The following is a 15,530-nucleotide window of genomic DNA, read 5'->3' as shown; positions in this document are numbered from 1 at the left end:
CTCTCAATGTGCTTCCTTACAAAACAAAGGCATTTCTTGGAGCTGTAAGACTGCATGAAAATTCGTGAAGAATCTGCAGGAAAAACTAATACCTTGTTTAGAAAGAAACACGCACACATGGAAAAAGTATTTTAAAAAACAATTAATATAAAATTCTAGATACTAAATTCAAGATAATGGGGAGGAGCCCCTAAGGCCTTCTAAGCAAGGTGGTGGGTCCATGGGTATTCATTTTAATATTCTTTAAATTCAATATAAAGGGGCACCTGGGTGTCTCAGTTGTTAAGCATCTGCCTTCAGCTCAGCACATGATCCCAGGGTCCTGGGATCGAGCCCCACATCGGGCTCCCTGCTCTGCGGGAAGCCTGCTTCTCCCTCTCCCACTCCCCCTGCTTGTGTTCCCTCTCTTGCTGTGTCTCTCTGTCAAATAAATAAAATCTAAAAAAAAAAAAAAAGAATATATGTGTCATATGTATCCCTTTATATGTAAGATATTTTACAAAAAAAAAAAACTTAAAAAGGAAAAAAGGCCAAACATAACATGTACTCAGCTCTTGCCATAAGGCCATGTGAACATATGTTAGCCTTGTTATTCAGAAGACTATAAAATGCTTCAAAGCTGATAGGGCTAATTCTCACAAACACAGGATTAATCTAAAATCAGACTCCTGGGGCACCTGGCTGGCTCAGTCGGAGGAGGGTGCGACTCTTGATCTTGGGGTCATGAGTTTGAGCCCCACACTGGGTGTAGCGATTACTAACAAAAATAAACTTTTAAAAATAAAATAAAATCTGACTCTTAATTTAACTGATACTCACGTAGCAACTTTTTTTTTTTAAAGATTTTATTTATTTATTTAATTGACAGAGAGAGAGAGAGAGCGTGAGAGGGAACACAAGCAGGGGGAGTGGGAGAGGGAGAAGCAGGCTTCCCGCTGAGCACGGAGCCTAATGTGGGGCTCGATCCCAGAACTCTGGGACCATGACCTGAGCCGAAGGCAGTCGCTTAACCAACTGAGCCACCCAGGCGCCCCTCACCTAGCAACTTTTAACATTTTACTTCACTACCTTATAATATAGCATTTCCATCTGTATTGCTTTTCTATGGCTCTTTAGAGTGAAAAGCAAATGGACTAAGGAAAAGACATGTTTTGAACACAGAAATACATACACTATACTGCTAAAAAGAAAAAACCAAAATGGATACACAAGTATTATGATCACTTTTTCCCCCAATTCCCAACAACTGCAACAGAATTTCTAGAAAAACCAAATCATCTAGTTGTTCTAATTTCCTTAGCCTAACAACAAGCAATTTATAGTCTCAAGAGAGTAACCATTAGGAGTAAGGGAAAAATGATAAACATTCATTCAGAAGGGACAGAAGCCACTGACACTGACATCAGCAAGATGGCAGAATAGGAGTTTCCAGCACAAGTCTTCTCACAGAACCATCAATTTGAATAACCACCCATGCACGAGAGAGAAGGAATCCAGGTCCAAGATTACGGCACCTGGGTGTTATACAGAAATAAGAAAGGATGCATTGAAAGAGAATAGGAAGGACAGTTTCACATGACCCACATTACTTTTCCTGCGAGTATGGAGAGATATGCTTCACTTGGGGGGAAGGACAGTGAAGTAAAAACTCATTATGCCACAGAATCCAGCACCAGGCTGGTCCCCATGGCCCCAACCCACTCCTATGGGCCCAAGCTCCAGGACCACCCCTAGTGGACCCCAGCACCAGGCCTGCCCCAGTAGACACAGGCACCTGGCCAGGCTACCCAAGTGGACCCTGGTGCCGGGCCCACTTCCATGAACCCAGGCAGTAGGCCCACATACCCATGGACCTAGGAGCCAAGCCAGTCTGCCCAAGCACTCCAGCAGCAAGCCCATCAAAGGAACAAAATAAAGCACCAATAACTGACCTTAAAGAAATGGAGATCTATGAAATGCATGACAAAGAATTCAAAATAATCATTTGGAAGTTCACTGAGCTATAAAAGAGAACAGACAACTCAACAAAATGAGAAAAGTAATATATGAATAAAAATGAGAAGTTCGGGGCACCTGGCTGGCTCAGTTGGTAGAGCATGAGACTCTTGATCTCAGGTTCGTGAGTTCAAGCCCAACATTGGGCATGGAGCCTACTTAAAAAAAAAAAAAAAAAAGAGAAGCTCAACAAAGAGAAGCCATAAAAAGTTTTTATGCTACGAGCTAAAGAACACAATGACTGATGTGAAAAATTCAGAGATCTTTAATAGCAGACTTGATCAAGCAGAAGAATCAGAGAACCTGAAGGCAGGTAATTTGAAGTTACCCAATGAGAACAAAAAGAAAAAAAGAGTAAAGAGAGACTACATAACTTATAAGACATCATTAAAGGAAGCAAGTACATGCATTATGGCAGTCCCAAAAGGAGCAGAGAAAGACAAACAGCAAGCTTATTTATAAAGAAATAATACAGAAAAACCCTAAATCTAGAAAGGGAAATGAACATCTAGATCCATTAAGCTTGGGAACCCCAAACAGATTAAACATAAAGAGAGCTTCACCAAGACACATTGTAATCAAATTGACAAAAAGTCAAAGAGAATTCTGAAAGCAGCAAGAGGAAAGCCAATGGTCGCAAACAAGGGAAACCCCATAAGACTAAATTTCTTAGCCTTGGCAGAAACTCTGTATGCCAGTACAGAGTGGAATGATATTCAAAGTACTGAAAGAAAAAAAACTGCCACCAACAATACTATACCCAGCAAAACTGTCCCATCAGACATAAAGAAGAAAAAATTTCCCAGACACACAAAATCTGAGGGAATTCATAACCACTAGACCTGCCTTGCAAGAAATGCTAAAGGCAGTTCTTCAAGGTGAGACAAAAGGACACTAACTAACAACATGAAAACATATGAAAGTATAAAACTCACTATAACAGTAAGAGTATATTCAAATTCAGAATACTCTAATACTCTAATGGTGACACATAAATCACTTAACCCTAGCATAAAAGCTACAGACGAAAGTATTAAAGATAACTATGACTACAATAATTTATTAATGGATATACAATATAAAAATGTGAATTGTAGATAAAAATGTGAATTGTGGAATCAATAGTATAAATGAAGGGGACAAAGTTAATGTGTACAATTTTTGTATGCAGTGGAAGCTGTTATCAGCTTAAAATAAGATTACCAATACTATGTTTTACAAAATTCTCATTGTAATCACAAAGAAAAAACCTATAGTAGATACACAAAATAAAAAGAAAAAAATCAGAGCATAACACCACAAACAAATCATTAAAGAAAGAGAAGAAAGGGAAAAAGGAATTATAAAACAGAGGACAATCAACAAAACAGAATAAGTCCTTACCTATCAGTAATTACTTTAAATGTAAATGGTTTAAATTCTCTAATCAAAACAGAGTGGATGAATATATTAAAAAAACAAGATTGAACTATATGCTGTCTCCAGGAGACACACTTTATATTTAAGTTCTAAGTAAAGGGATAGAAAAAGATATTCCATGCAAATGATAACCAAAAGGGCAAGGCTGGCTATACCTATTTCATCAAAACAGACTTTAAGTCAAAAATTGTCACAAGAGACAAAGAAAGTCATTATATAATAATAAAGGGGTCAATTCATCAAGAGGATATAATAATTATAACCATATATGCACCTAACATTAGTGAATCTAAATACATACAGCAAATATTAATAGAACTAAAGAGAGAAATAGATATCAATACAATAATAGCAGGGGATTTCAATACCACACTTCCAACAATGAACAGATCATCTAGACAAAAAAATCAATAAGAAAACAACATATTTGAACAAGACTATACATAAAATATTCCTAACAGACAAATACAGAACACTCCATCCAACAATTGCAGAATGCATTCTTTTTAAGTGTACATAGAAGTCTCCAGGATAGATAACATGTTAGGCCACAAAACAAGTCAACAAATTTAAGAAGACTGAAATGACATCATGTATCTTTTCTGACCACAATGGTATGAACCTAGAAATCAGTAACAGAAGGAATACTGGAAAATTCACAAATATGTGGGGAGTAAATAACACATTTCTGAACAATAGGTCAAGGAAGAATCCAAAAGCAAATAAAAAAATTATTGAAACAAATGAAAATGGAAACCCAACACACCAAAACTTACAGGATGCAACAAAATGCAGTTCTGAGAGGGAAATGTATAGCAATACATATCTATTCTAAGAAAAAAGAAAGATCTCAGATAAACAACCTAACTTGACACCTCCAGGAACTAGAAAAAGAACAAACTAACCCGAAAGCTAGCATAAGGAAGGAAAAAATAAACATCAGAGCAGAAACAAATGGAATACAGACTAGAAAATATCAATGAAACGAAGAGTTGTTTTTTTGAAAGATAAACAAAATGGACAAACCTTTAGCAAGGAGAAAGAGAGAAGACTAAAATTAATAAAATCAGAAATGAAAGGGGTAACATATCACAGAAATACAAAGGATAAGAGACTATTATTAACAAATTAGACAACCTAGAAGAAATGGATAAATTCCTAGAAACACACAACATACTAAAACTGAATCTTGAAAAAATAGAAAATCTGAACAGACCAATAATGAGGAAGGAGACTGAATCAATAATCAAAAACCACCAGCAAAGAAAAGCCCAGGACCAGATGGCTCACTGGTGAATTCTACCAAACATTTAAAGAAGAATCAACCCCAATTCTTCTCAAACTCTTCCTAATTAAAGTGGAGGTAGCACTCCCAAACTCATTTTACAAGGCTAGCATTACTCTGATATCCAAGCCAGACAAGGATACTACAAGAAATGTATAGGCCAATATACCTAATGAACACAGATATAAAAATCCTCAATAAAATACTGGCAAACCAAATCCAAAAGTACATATTAATTGGATTGTACACTATGATCAAACGGGATTTACTCAAGATGCAAAGATAGTTCAACATACACAAACCAATAGAAGTGATACACCACATTAACAAGATGAAGGATAAAAATCGTAATGATCATCTCAATAAAGAAAAATCACGACAAAAATCAACATCCTTTCACGATTAAAACTCAACAAGATAGGCACAGAAGGAATTTAGCTCAAAATAATAAGGGCCATATATGACAAGCCCACAGAAAATACCATATTCAACAGTGAAAAGCTGAAAGCTTTTCCTCTAAGATCAAAACAAGGATGCCCACTCTCACCACGTCTATTCAGCATAGCACTGGAAGTCCTAGACAGAGCAATTAGGCAAAGAAAGAAACAAAAAGCATGAAAATCCCAAAAGAAGTAAGATTATCTCTGTTCACAGATGACTTAATCTTATGTATATAAATCACTAAAGATGCCACCAAAAAAACCACAACTACTAAACAAATTTAGTAAAGTTGCAGGATACAAAATCAACATACAAAAATCAGTTATGTTTCTATACACTACTAATGAACTATCAGAGAAATTAAGAATTACCAATCCCATTCACAGTAGCATCAAAAATAAAATACTTAAGCATAAATGTAATGAAGTAGGCAAAAGATCTATACACTGAAAACTATAAGACATTCGTAAAGAAATTGAAGACATGAATAAAGGAAAAGATATCCCTTGTTCTGTATTGCAATAATTAAATACTGTTTAAAATGTCAGTATGATGCAAAGCCCTCTACAGATTCAATGCAATACCTATCAATATTCCAATAGAATTTTTTGCAAAAATAGAAGAAACAATGATAGAATTCATATGGAACCACAAAAAGACCCATAATAGCCAAAGTAATCTTGAGTAAAAACAAAAAAGCCAGAGGCATCACACTTCCAGATTTCAAATTATATAACAAAGCTACAGTAACCAAAACAGTATGAAACTGACATAAGAAGACACATAGACCAATAGAATAAAGTAGAGGGGCAAGAAATAAACCCACGCATACAGTCAATTAACCTTTTATAAGAATGACAATATACAATGGGATTGTCTCTTCAATAAATGGTGCCAGGAAAACTGGATATCTACATGCAAAATAAAATTAGACATTTATCTTCTACCATACACAAAAATCAACTCAAAATGTATTAAAGACTTACACGTAAGACCTGAAGCCATAAAAATCAAAGAAGAAAACACCAGGGGAAAAGCTCAGTGACCTGGGTTGTGGCAATGAGTTTTTGGATATGACACCAAAAGCACAGACAACAAAAGGAAACATAAATGTGATTGCTAAATTAAGTAACTTATGCAGAGCAAAGGAAACAATCAGTAAAACAATAAGGTAACCTGGAACTGGAGAAAATACCTGCAAACCATATATCGGATAAGGGTTAATATCCAAAATATATAAGGAACTCCTACAAGTCAATAACAAAGAAACAATCCAATTGAAAAATGGACAAAGGACAGACATTTCTCCAAAGAGGACACACAAATAGCCAGTAAGTACATGAAAAGGTACTCAACATAACTAATCATCAGGGAAATGCAAATCAAAACCACCATGAGATATCACCTCACACCTGAGATAATGACTAATATTAAAACAAAACAAGTTAGGTTGTGGAGATGCAGACAAAAGGCAATCCTGGTACACTGTTGGTGGGAATGTAAATTGGTACATCCGCTATGGAAAACAGCATGAAGATTCCTCAAAAAATTACAAATAAAACTACTACTATATGATCCAGCAATTCCACTTCTGGGTATTTATCCAAAGGAATTAAAATCAGGATCTTGAAGAGGTACTTGCACTCCCATGTTCACTGTAGCATTATTACAATAGCCAATATATGGAAGCAACCTAAATGTCCACCAAAGGATGAATGGATAAAGAAAATGTGGAACATACATACAGTGGGATATGATTCAGCCCTGAAAAAGAAGGAAATCGTACTATTTACAACAACATGGATGAACCTAGAGGACATTATGCTAAGTGATATAACAGACACAGTAAGACAAATAATATATGATCACACTTATATGTGGAATCTAAAACAAACACATAGAAGCAGAGTAGAATGGTGGTTACTGGGGTGGGGGGAGGGAGAAATGGGGAGCCTTTGACCATTAGGTCAAAGGTTATAAAGTTTCAGTTATGCAGGGGCGTCTGGGTGGCTCAGTTCGTTCGTTAAGCGTCTGCCTTCGGCTAAGGTCATGATCCCAGCCCATGTCAGGTTCCCTGCTCATGGAGGGAGAGGAGCCTGCTTCTCCCTCTCCCTCTCTCTCTCCCCTCAACTTATACTCACATATCTCTCTCTCTCTCAAATAAATAAAATCTTTTTTTAAAAAAAGTTTCAGTTATGCAAATAAGTATGTACTAGAGATCTACTATACAGCATAGTGTCTATAGCTAACAATACTGCCTTGTATACTTAGAATCTTAAGTATTCTCATGAAACGTTCTCTTTTTTTCTCTTTCTCTCTCTCATTCTCACACAAACACACACAAATAATAAAGGGAGCAGGAGGAAACTCTGGAAAGTAATGGATATTTTTATGGCCTTGATGTTGGTGATGCTTTCAAAGTTGGATACTTATCCCCAAATGCATGGGGTTGTACACATTAAATATGCACAGCTTTTTACATATCAATTACCCCTCCATAAAGGGGTTTAAAAAATCTCTTTTGATATTCAACTTGAAAGCATGAGGTCTTTGATAAATCTGATTGAACAGCTAACTTTACTCTTCTATTCATATATTAAAAAGTTTAAAGCATATGGAATTAAATATGTCATTCTCAATTAGAAGAAGAAAAAAAAAAAAAGAAACCACAGAAAATGACAGACCAGGCCTGGTAGAATTTTTCTGTAAAGAGTCATACATTAAATGTTTTGGGCTTATGGGTGACATTTAGTTTCTGTCACATATTTTTTACTTTCCTTATTTTTTTACCTGCCCTTTAAAAATGTAAAACTATTTCTTGTTTGCACACCCTGAGCAGGAGTATTCTTAAGTATCTTCTCATGAAACCCTAAGCTCCTGAGTATAGGAACCACATCACATTTCCCCCTATAGCCACATCCTGAATGCAGGGCTTGCCATATACTAGATGAATTATAGGTACTTGTTAAATGTATAAAACAGTAAGTAAATCCTAATGGTGAAAAAAATGTGCTCAAAGATGAATTATTTTTTTTAAGATTTTATTTATTTATTTGAGAGAGAGCACGAGCAGAGGGCAGGGCAGAGGGAGAAGCCGACTCCCCGCTGATCAGGGAGCTGGACATGGGGCTCAATCCTGGGACTCCAGGATCATGACCTGAGCCAAAGGCAGACACTTAACTGAGCCACCCAGGTGCCCCTCAAAGTTGTATTTATACAATTTTTCCTCATCAGATTCTTTTCTTTAATAATAATTATAATTTTTTAAAAAGTCTACACAACAGCAACAAGAAAACCTAACTTGCTTCATTATAATGTTGATGGTAGCTCCTGGGTAAGCAAGCTTTAGCTAGCTCTTACAAACCGGCAGAGGACAGACATGCTAGATTTCTTAAAACTCAAAAGGCTATAGCTCACTTTACAAATTTTTAAACACTAAAATCAAGCTAAATAATATTGCAATGTAGCTGGAAAATAATAAAAATAAGCTATAAAATAGTATAATAGGTTTTTAAATTTTTCTAAAGAGTTCCTTTCTTATTCTGTCAACAAAAATTTCCATGGCTTTCAAATGTTTTAGTTTCTAAAACCTTTCATATCTACTACAAATGAACTAGAAATAGTGGGAAAATGAATTGAGCTTATGGTCTCAATAAACCTGAAATCTTCTTTCCACAAATTTTTAAAATATCCATAAACATCCCACTGATGCTTTTTAGAATTCCACTAATTCCTTTGTCAATTATTTAACAAATATATTTCACACTATTTGGGCTTTGGTAATCATACACAACCAAAGACCTTAAGCAGTATATTCATATTTCCTAAGTTTTAAGATATACATTAATCAATATGATTTATTCATACTCACAGTTCTTTCTCAAGCTGCTGTTGAATTAACTTTGCGGATTTTGCCATTGTAATGTCTGTAAAGAAATGAAGACACTGTTATAGTTTAAACCAGAAAGGATCTTTTCCCAAGACTTCTTGCACATATGGAGGGCAGCCCTGTCAGGACCCCTCTCACTCTTGAGAGCTTTTTCTGTATCTTCACTTAATAAACTTCTAACACTTTACTCACACACACACACACACACAAAAGACTTCTTGCACATATGGAAAATTCCAATTTAAACCAATAAGTTTCTTTTCCCTTTTTTTCTAAAGAACTTTTTACCATTAGTAGCTTAACTACCAAAGTAAGCTTTATAATTTTCATGTATCGGTTTTCCTACAATAATGCTTATAAATGTATTAAGCTCACATCCCTAAAATTGATTAGCTCTTTCATGAAAGTTTTCTACATCTTACAAACCTCTTAAATCAACATATATGTAAGTCCAGCCAGTGTAACAGAAAGAAAACCTACCAGCTTTTTGATTGTAACAAGAGCCTTCACTCTGACAGAAATATCCTACTTGTCATATAAAAGTAAACTAAGCACATTCCCAGCTGATACTAAGATGGTAAGTCACTCAAGTGCACCGTGGTAAGAGAGGAACACTGGTTTGGCACCCAGCAAAAGCCAAATAAATATTACCTTCTCTTCCTATACCAAAGAGAAGAAAGAGAGAGGCCAGGTATTGATCCTAACACCAATTCCGGATTAGGTATTGTTAGGGTTATTACTACCTGATCACTTCTGAGCAATGCACTGGGCTCTTTGTAGAATCAGAATTTTAATCTGAAAGTAGACTGTAAAATCAACTAGTTTATCTTATGTTAGAGGTAATGAAACTGAAGCCTAGTTTTATCGGGTGTGATAGAAAATGTTTAACGGTCATGAGGTTAAAGTAAACACAACTTATGCAAACCCCCCTTGATAAAACGGGCTGGAAGGTAAATTTGTTTGAAAGGAGAGACTCTTCCCTGGCCCTCCACAATTGTGTGTGATAGGACATACTGTCAATCTGACAAACTTAACTTGGTAAATAAAGTAAAATGATTTATAATTTTGTGAAATGCAAAACACTGTATCAAAGAAAAACTGGTGATAGTTACTCCTTAGAACAGCCTGGTAAAACTAATGAAAATGCAGATATATAAACAATTTTAAGATTTAAAATCCTTCACAGTTCCTTAACAATTATCTCTCATCCTCAATAATAACAACTGTAGATAACTGTATTAGCTCTTAGTGCAATCCCAGAAAAATCTCAGTTATTATTGCTGGAAAACACGATGGCACCTTGCTTATTGCAGGCGATTAAGAATGATGGTGTGTTCTTCAGACTCATACTGTCAATGAGGACTTGATACAGAAACTCTGCCACATCCTTCACCTCTCGCTGGAAGGCTGCACTGTCCACAACAAACACAACAGCCCTGTAGGGGGAGATAGAAAAACCAGCATGTAAGCATGCAGTAGTGCAGCATTATATTGAAAAGTTATATTCTTAATTTCATCCAATTCAATCCTAATGAATAACACACAGCAGACTCACATGCAAGTGTGCACACATGTAATCACACCATACCAATACTCACTTAACAAAGGACTACTGAGGAGATGCCAAGTGAAGTGTGTGCATTTTTGGTAACTGTGTACTTCTGGTGACTGTACAGTTTGAAATACTATTTTTTATCAAGTTTTACAAAAATGCAGAAACAACAACAACAAAAAAACAAAGGACTACTAATTGTTACCGTATATCAATGACTGATCCAAAAAGACAAAAGGAAATCATGCCTGCCCTCAAAGACCAGGAAATCATCATATACAAAACTGTGATAAAATGCTAAAACAGACCTATGCACCTGTTATAACAGGAACAAACAGGAAGACCATTTACATGAGAACAGGTCAAGATGACTTTAAAGGAGGATGTCAACAACTGGGCTGAATTTTAGCCAGACAAAAAATTGGGACACAGACTGTCTGGAAAGTAGTATGTGCAGAGCACAAAGGAGTAGAACAGCATGGCCTAGGGAATTCAAGGTAGGCTGGTACACAGGGTAGAAATCAGGCTTAATGGAAGATAGATAAATCTAAGAGGGTAACCAAACTAGAAGCAGAGTAACCTGGTAGGGCCCAACCTAAGGAAGCAACAGTGAGAATCCTCATGTGCCACAAATAAAGAGGTATCAAAGCTAAAGCAAAACAGTCCAGGAATAAGAGCAGATAACAGACTCTAGGGACAAGGGTTTGAATACTCAGATGTGGCTGGAAATGAGCAATGGCCAACATGCAGTCGGGGAGCTGGAACTGAACCCCCTGTACGAAACTTACAACTTAAAAGCTATCTAGTGGAGCAGGGTGTGGGAAAGTAATCCAAGAGGAACTGAAATACCAGGCCTCCTGTGCCACACAGATGGGGGGGGCGGGTAATGAATTTACATTCTTTTGTGGTGTAAGATGCAGAAAGATTTATATAAAAACGGGGCCAGACTCAATGAACTCCGAGGGTCCCCAACAGAAGGAAATATGAACCCATTCTGGAGAGAGGCTTTCATATCCTACAGCAGTAAAAAACAGCAACCACAACACCAAAATATTAAAAATACAATACCATTTATATTATCATCCCCCCAAAACTGAAACTTTGGTATAAATCTAATAAAATATGTACAAGATCTATATGAGGAAAACTACAAAACTGATCAACAGAATCAAAGTAGAACTAGATAAACAGAGATATCCCACAATCGGATAGGAAGACTAAACAGTTTCAAAATGTCAGTTCTTCCCAACTTGATCTATAGATTCTAATCAAAACCTCAGCAACTTATTCTGCAGATGTCGACAAACTGATTCTGTAGTTTATATGGAGAGACCAAGAACTCAGAAGAGCCAACACAATACTGAAGAGCAAAGCTGGAGGACTGACACTGCCCAACTTACTATGAAGCTTTAGTAATCAAGATAGCGTGGTCCTGATGAAAAAAGAGATCAGTAGAACAGAATAAAGTCCAGAAAGAGACCGCTATGTATTTGGTCAAGTGATAAGTGATCTTTGACAAAGGAGGAAAGGCAGTACAGATGGTCCCCAACTTACAATTCAACTTACCACTTTTTAACTTTACAGTGGTGCGAAAGCAATACACATTCAATAGAAACCATACTTCAGATTTTAAATTTTAATCTTTTCCTGGGTTAGCCGTATGCAGTACAATCTCGTGTGATACTGGGCAGCGGCAGTGAGCCACTGCTCCCAGTCAGGCACTGGGTCAGGAGGGTAAGCACCTAATACACAGAACCATTCTGGCTTTTACTTTTAGTATAGTATTCAACAAATTACACTGAGCTATCCAACACTTTACTATAAAATAGACTTTGTGTTAGATGATTTTGCTCAACCGTAGGCTAACGTAAGTGTTTTGGACACATGTAAGGTAGGCTAGGCTAAGCTACAACATCTGGTAGGTGTATTAAAGGCATTTTCAACTTGAGATATTTTCAATTTACTATAGGTTTATCAGAATGTAACCTCATTGTTAAGTAAGATCTGTACAACAGAACAAAGATAATCTTTTCAAATGATGCTAGAACAAACATCCCCACATGCAAAAAAAAAAAAAAATGAATATATACAATGAATAGATACAGACCATATCCTTTTCACAAGAATTAACTCAAAATGGATCACTTACCTAAATGTAAACCACAAAATCATAAACCTGAGAGAGAACACAGGACAGTATCTAGATATTTGGGGTCTGGCAATGATTTTTAGCTACAACGCTAAAGGCATAACCCATGGGAAAAAAATCTATAAACTGAACTTTATTAAAGATAAAAATTTCTGCTCTACAAAAGTCACCATCGAAAGAATGAAAAGATGAACCAAAGACTGGGAGGAAATATTTGCAAAAGATAAATCTGATAAAGAACTGTTATCCAAAATATACAAAGAACTCTTAAAACTCAACAATAAAAAACAACCCAATTAAAAAACGGGTCAAAGATCTTTACAGACACCTCGCCAAACAAGATCTATAGACAGCAAATAAGTATATGAAGAGATGATCCACATCCTATCAATGTCATCAGGGAAATGCAACTTAAAGAAGTTCGATATCACTATGTATGTACTAGAATGGCTGAAATCAAGAACACTGACAACACTAAATGCCGGTGAGGACGCAGAGCAACAGGAACCCTCATACATTGCTGGTGGAAATGCAAAATGGTACAGCCACTTTGGAAGACAGTTTGGCAATTTCTCACAAAACTAAACATACTCTTACCATATGATTCCTCAATTGCAGTTCTTGATATTCACCCAAAAACTTATGTCCACACAAAACCCTGCACACAGATGTTTACAGCAGCTTTATTCAGAATTGCCAAAACTTGGAAGCAACCAAGAAGTGCTTAAGTAGGTGAACGGATAAACTGTGGTACATCCAGACAATGACATATTATCCAGCACTAAAAAGAAATGAGCTATTGAACAATGAAAAAAACATGGAAGTAACTTGAATATATATTAGTAAGTAAAAGAAGCCAATCTGAAAGGCTATCTACTGTATGATTCCAACTATATGACATTCTGAAAAAGGTAAAATATGGGGACTTAAAAAGATGAGTAGCTGTCAGGGGTTAGGGGACAGAAGGATGAATTAGCAGAACACAGAGGATTTTTAGGGCAGTGAAAATACTCTATGAAACTATAAATGGTGAATACATGTCATTATACATTTGTTCAAATCCGTAGAGTGTACAACACCAAGAGTGAATACTAATATAAAACACAGACTCAGAATGATTATGATGTGTCAGTGTTAAGAGGTTCATCAGTTGTGGGCGCCTGGGTGGCTCAGTTGGTTAAGCGACTGCCTTCGGCTCAGGTCATGATCCTGGAGTCCCGGGATCGAGTCCCGCATCAGGTTCCCTGCTCGGCGGGGGGTCTGCTTCGTCCTCTGACCCTATCCCCTCTCATGTGTTCTCTCTCTCTCATTCTCTCTCTCTCAAATAAATAAATAAAATCTTTAAAAAAAAAAAAAAAAAGAGGTTCATCAGTTGTAACAAATGAACCACTCTGGTGAAGGATGCTTAAAATAGGGAAGGCTATGCATGTGTGTGGAGTGGGGAGTAATATAGGAAATCTTTGGACCTGTTGCTCAATTTTGCTGTGAACCTAAAACTGCCCTAAAAAACAGTCTATTTTTTAAAAAATTCACACAACAGATAGATTGCTCATCACCACCATCTTGTGGGCAAGGAAGCAACAACAAAATATAAGTCAAGATACCTTCAAAAATAAGGAAAGAAACAACTGCCTCATTCCATCAAACCTAAGGTTCCATCAATTAAAAGACACATTATTTCAAGTACAACTAAGAAAAGGAAAATGCTGCCAATTACAACACAAACAACCATAACTAGCATTCTGATTTCAGAGATATTAAAATGCCTTAAAATCAATGAAATATGGTATTAAAAAATCATGAAATGTGGCATATTGATTTTCCTCTTAAGTTCTTATCAGTGTTAGAGACAAAACAAGAATCAAGCATCTTCAACTGAAGCACAAGAATTTTAAGAAGAGTAACACTAGGACAATAGTAAAAGACACATGAAAATAGTGTTCTGTACTTTTGAGGCACTAAATTTAGGTAATTTAAGAACATAAATATATAATGTTGGATTTAAATAGCTTCTAGGATTTCACCTAGCTTTCAAATTCCTTTTTTGGATTTTAATAGTTCTACACGTTATTAAAATTTATCCTCAAAGTAAATGAAAAATTTACTAACATGGTGAAGGTGAACACTTTCTAAACACTCTTGAGAAACACTTTCAAACATTATCTCATATAATCCTCATAAAATCCTAGTAAAGGTGGGCGTGCAGAAATGGCTGTCCCCAAGGTTCATGCTCTCTCCCCCATCTAGAGGAGGGGGATACCACCAGAGCAAGTATGTGTGGCTTTGATATACAAATTCAGGCAAGTTCACTCCAAATCCTACTTACCTGGCTGAAGCCTTAAAACGCTCTAAGAACTGAAGTCTCAAGCTCTCATGGCCAGGGAGATCAATCAAGGTCAGGCTAGTGGCCTAAGGATAGCAGCAATAACATTAAATGACGTTTTGGTCTTGATTCACATTCACAACATAAACTTCTCATACGAGATTTCAGGTACCATAACGGTGTCCATTTTATTAATGAATCAAAAAAATGTTCACCATAATTAATTAAGGAACCAAACAAATGTTCACAAAACCTCTTCTATTTATAAATCATGAGTAGAGGCTCCAGGGATTTAACAGTGAGCACAAACAGACATAATCCCTGTTCCAACAGGGTTTATAATATAATCAGAAAGATCAACACAATGTAAAATTACAAATAAATGTAAAGTTACAACTTTGATAAATGTTCCAAGGGTACGTGAGAAACTGACCCTGTTTGGGGGAGTCAGGAAAGTGCAGTCCACCTGAGGCTGGG

At 36.3% G+C, this 15,530-nt stretch overlaps 1 protein-coding gene across 1 annotated transcript in view; it reads right to left on the bottom strand.

The window, feature by feature from the left end:
* Positions 1–15,530, bottom strand: part of LOC118003867 (serotransferrin-like) — a 54,042-nt gene that overhangs the window by 862 nt on the left and 37,650 nt on the right. Inside the window, 3 exon segments of the mRNA XM_034994943.1 lie at positions 9,012–9,066; positions 10,329–10,465; positions 15,057–15,139. Coding sequence (XP_034850834.1) covers positions 9,012–9,066; positions 10,329–10,465; positions 15,057–15,139 — 275 coding nt within the window.

The sequence above is a fragment of the Mirounga leonina genome, unplaced genomic scaffold, assembly GCF_011800145.1.
Source record: "Mirounga leonina isolate KUSES-001 unplaced genomic scaffold, KU_Mleo_1.0 Mir_115, whole genome shotgun sequence".
Lineage (NCBI taxonomy): Eukaryota > Metazoa > Chordata > Mammalia > Carnivora > Phocidae > Mirounga > Mirounga leonina.
Note: the sequence above shows the minus strand (reverse complement) of the source record. Positions and strands in the feature narration are given on the sequence as shown.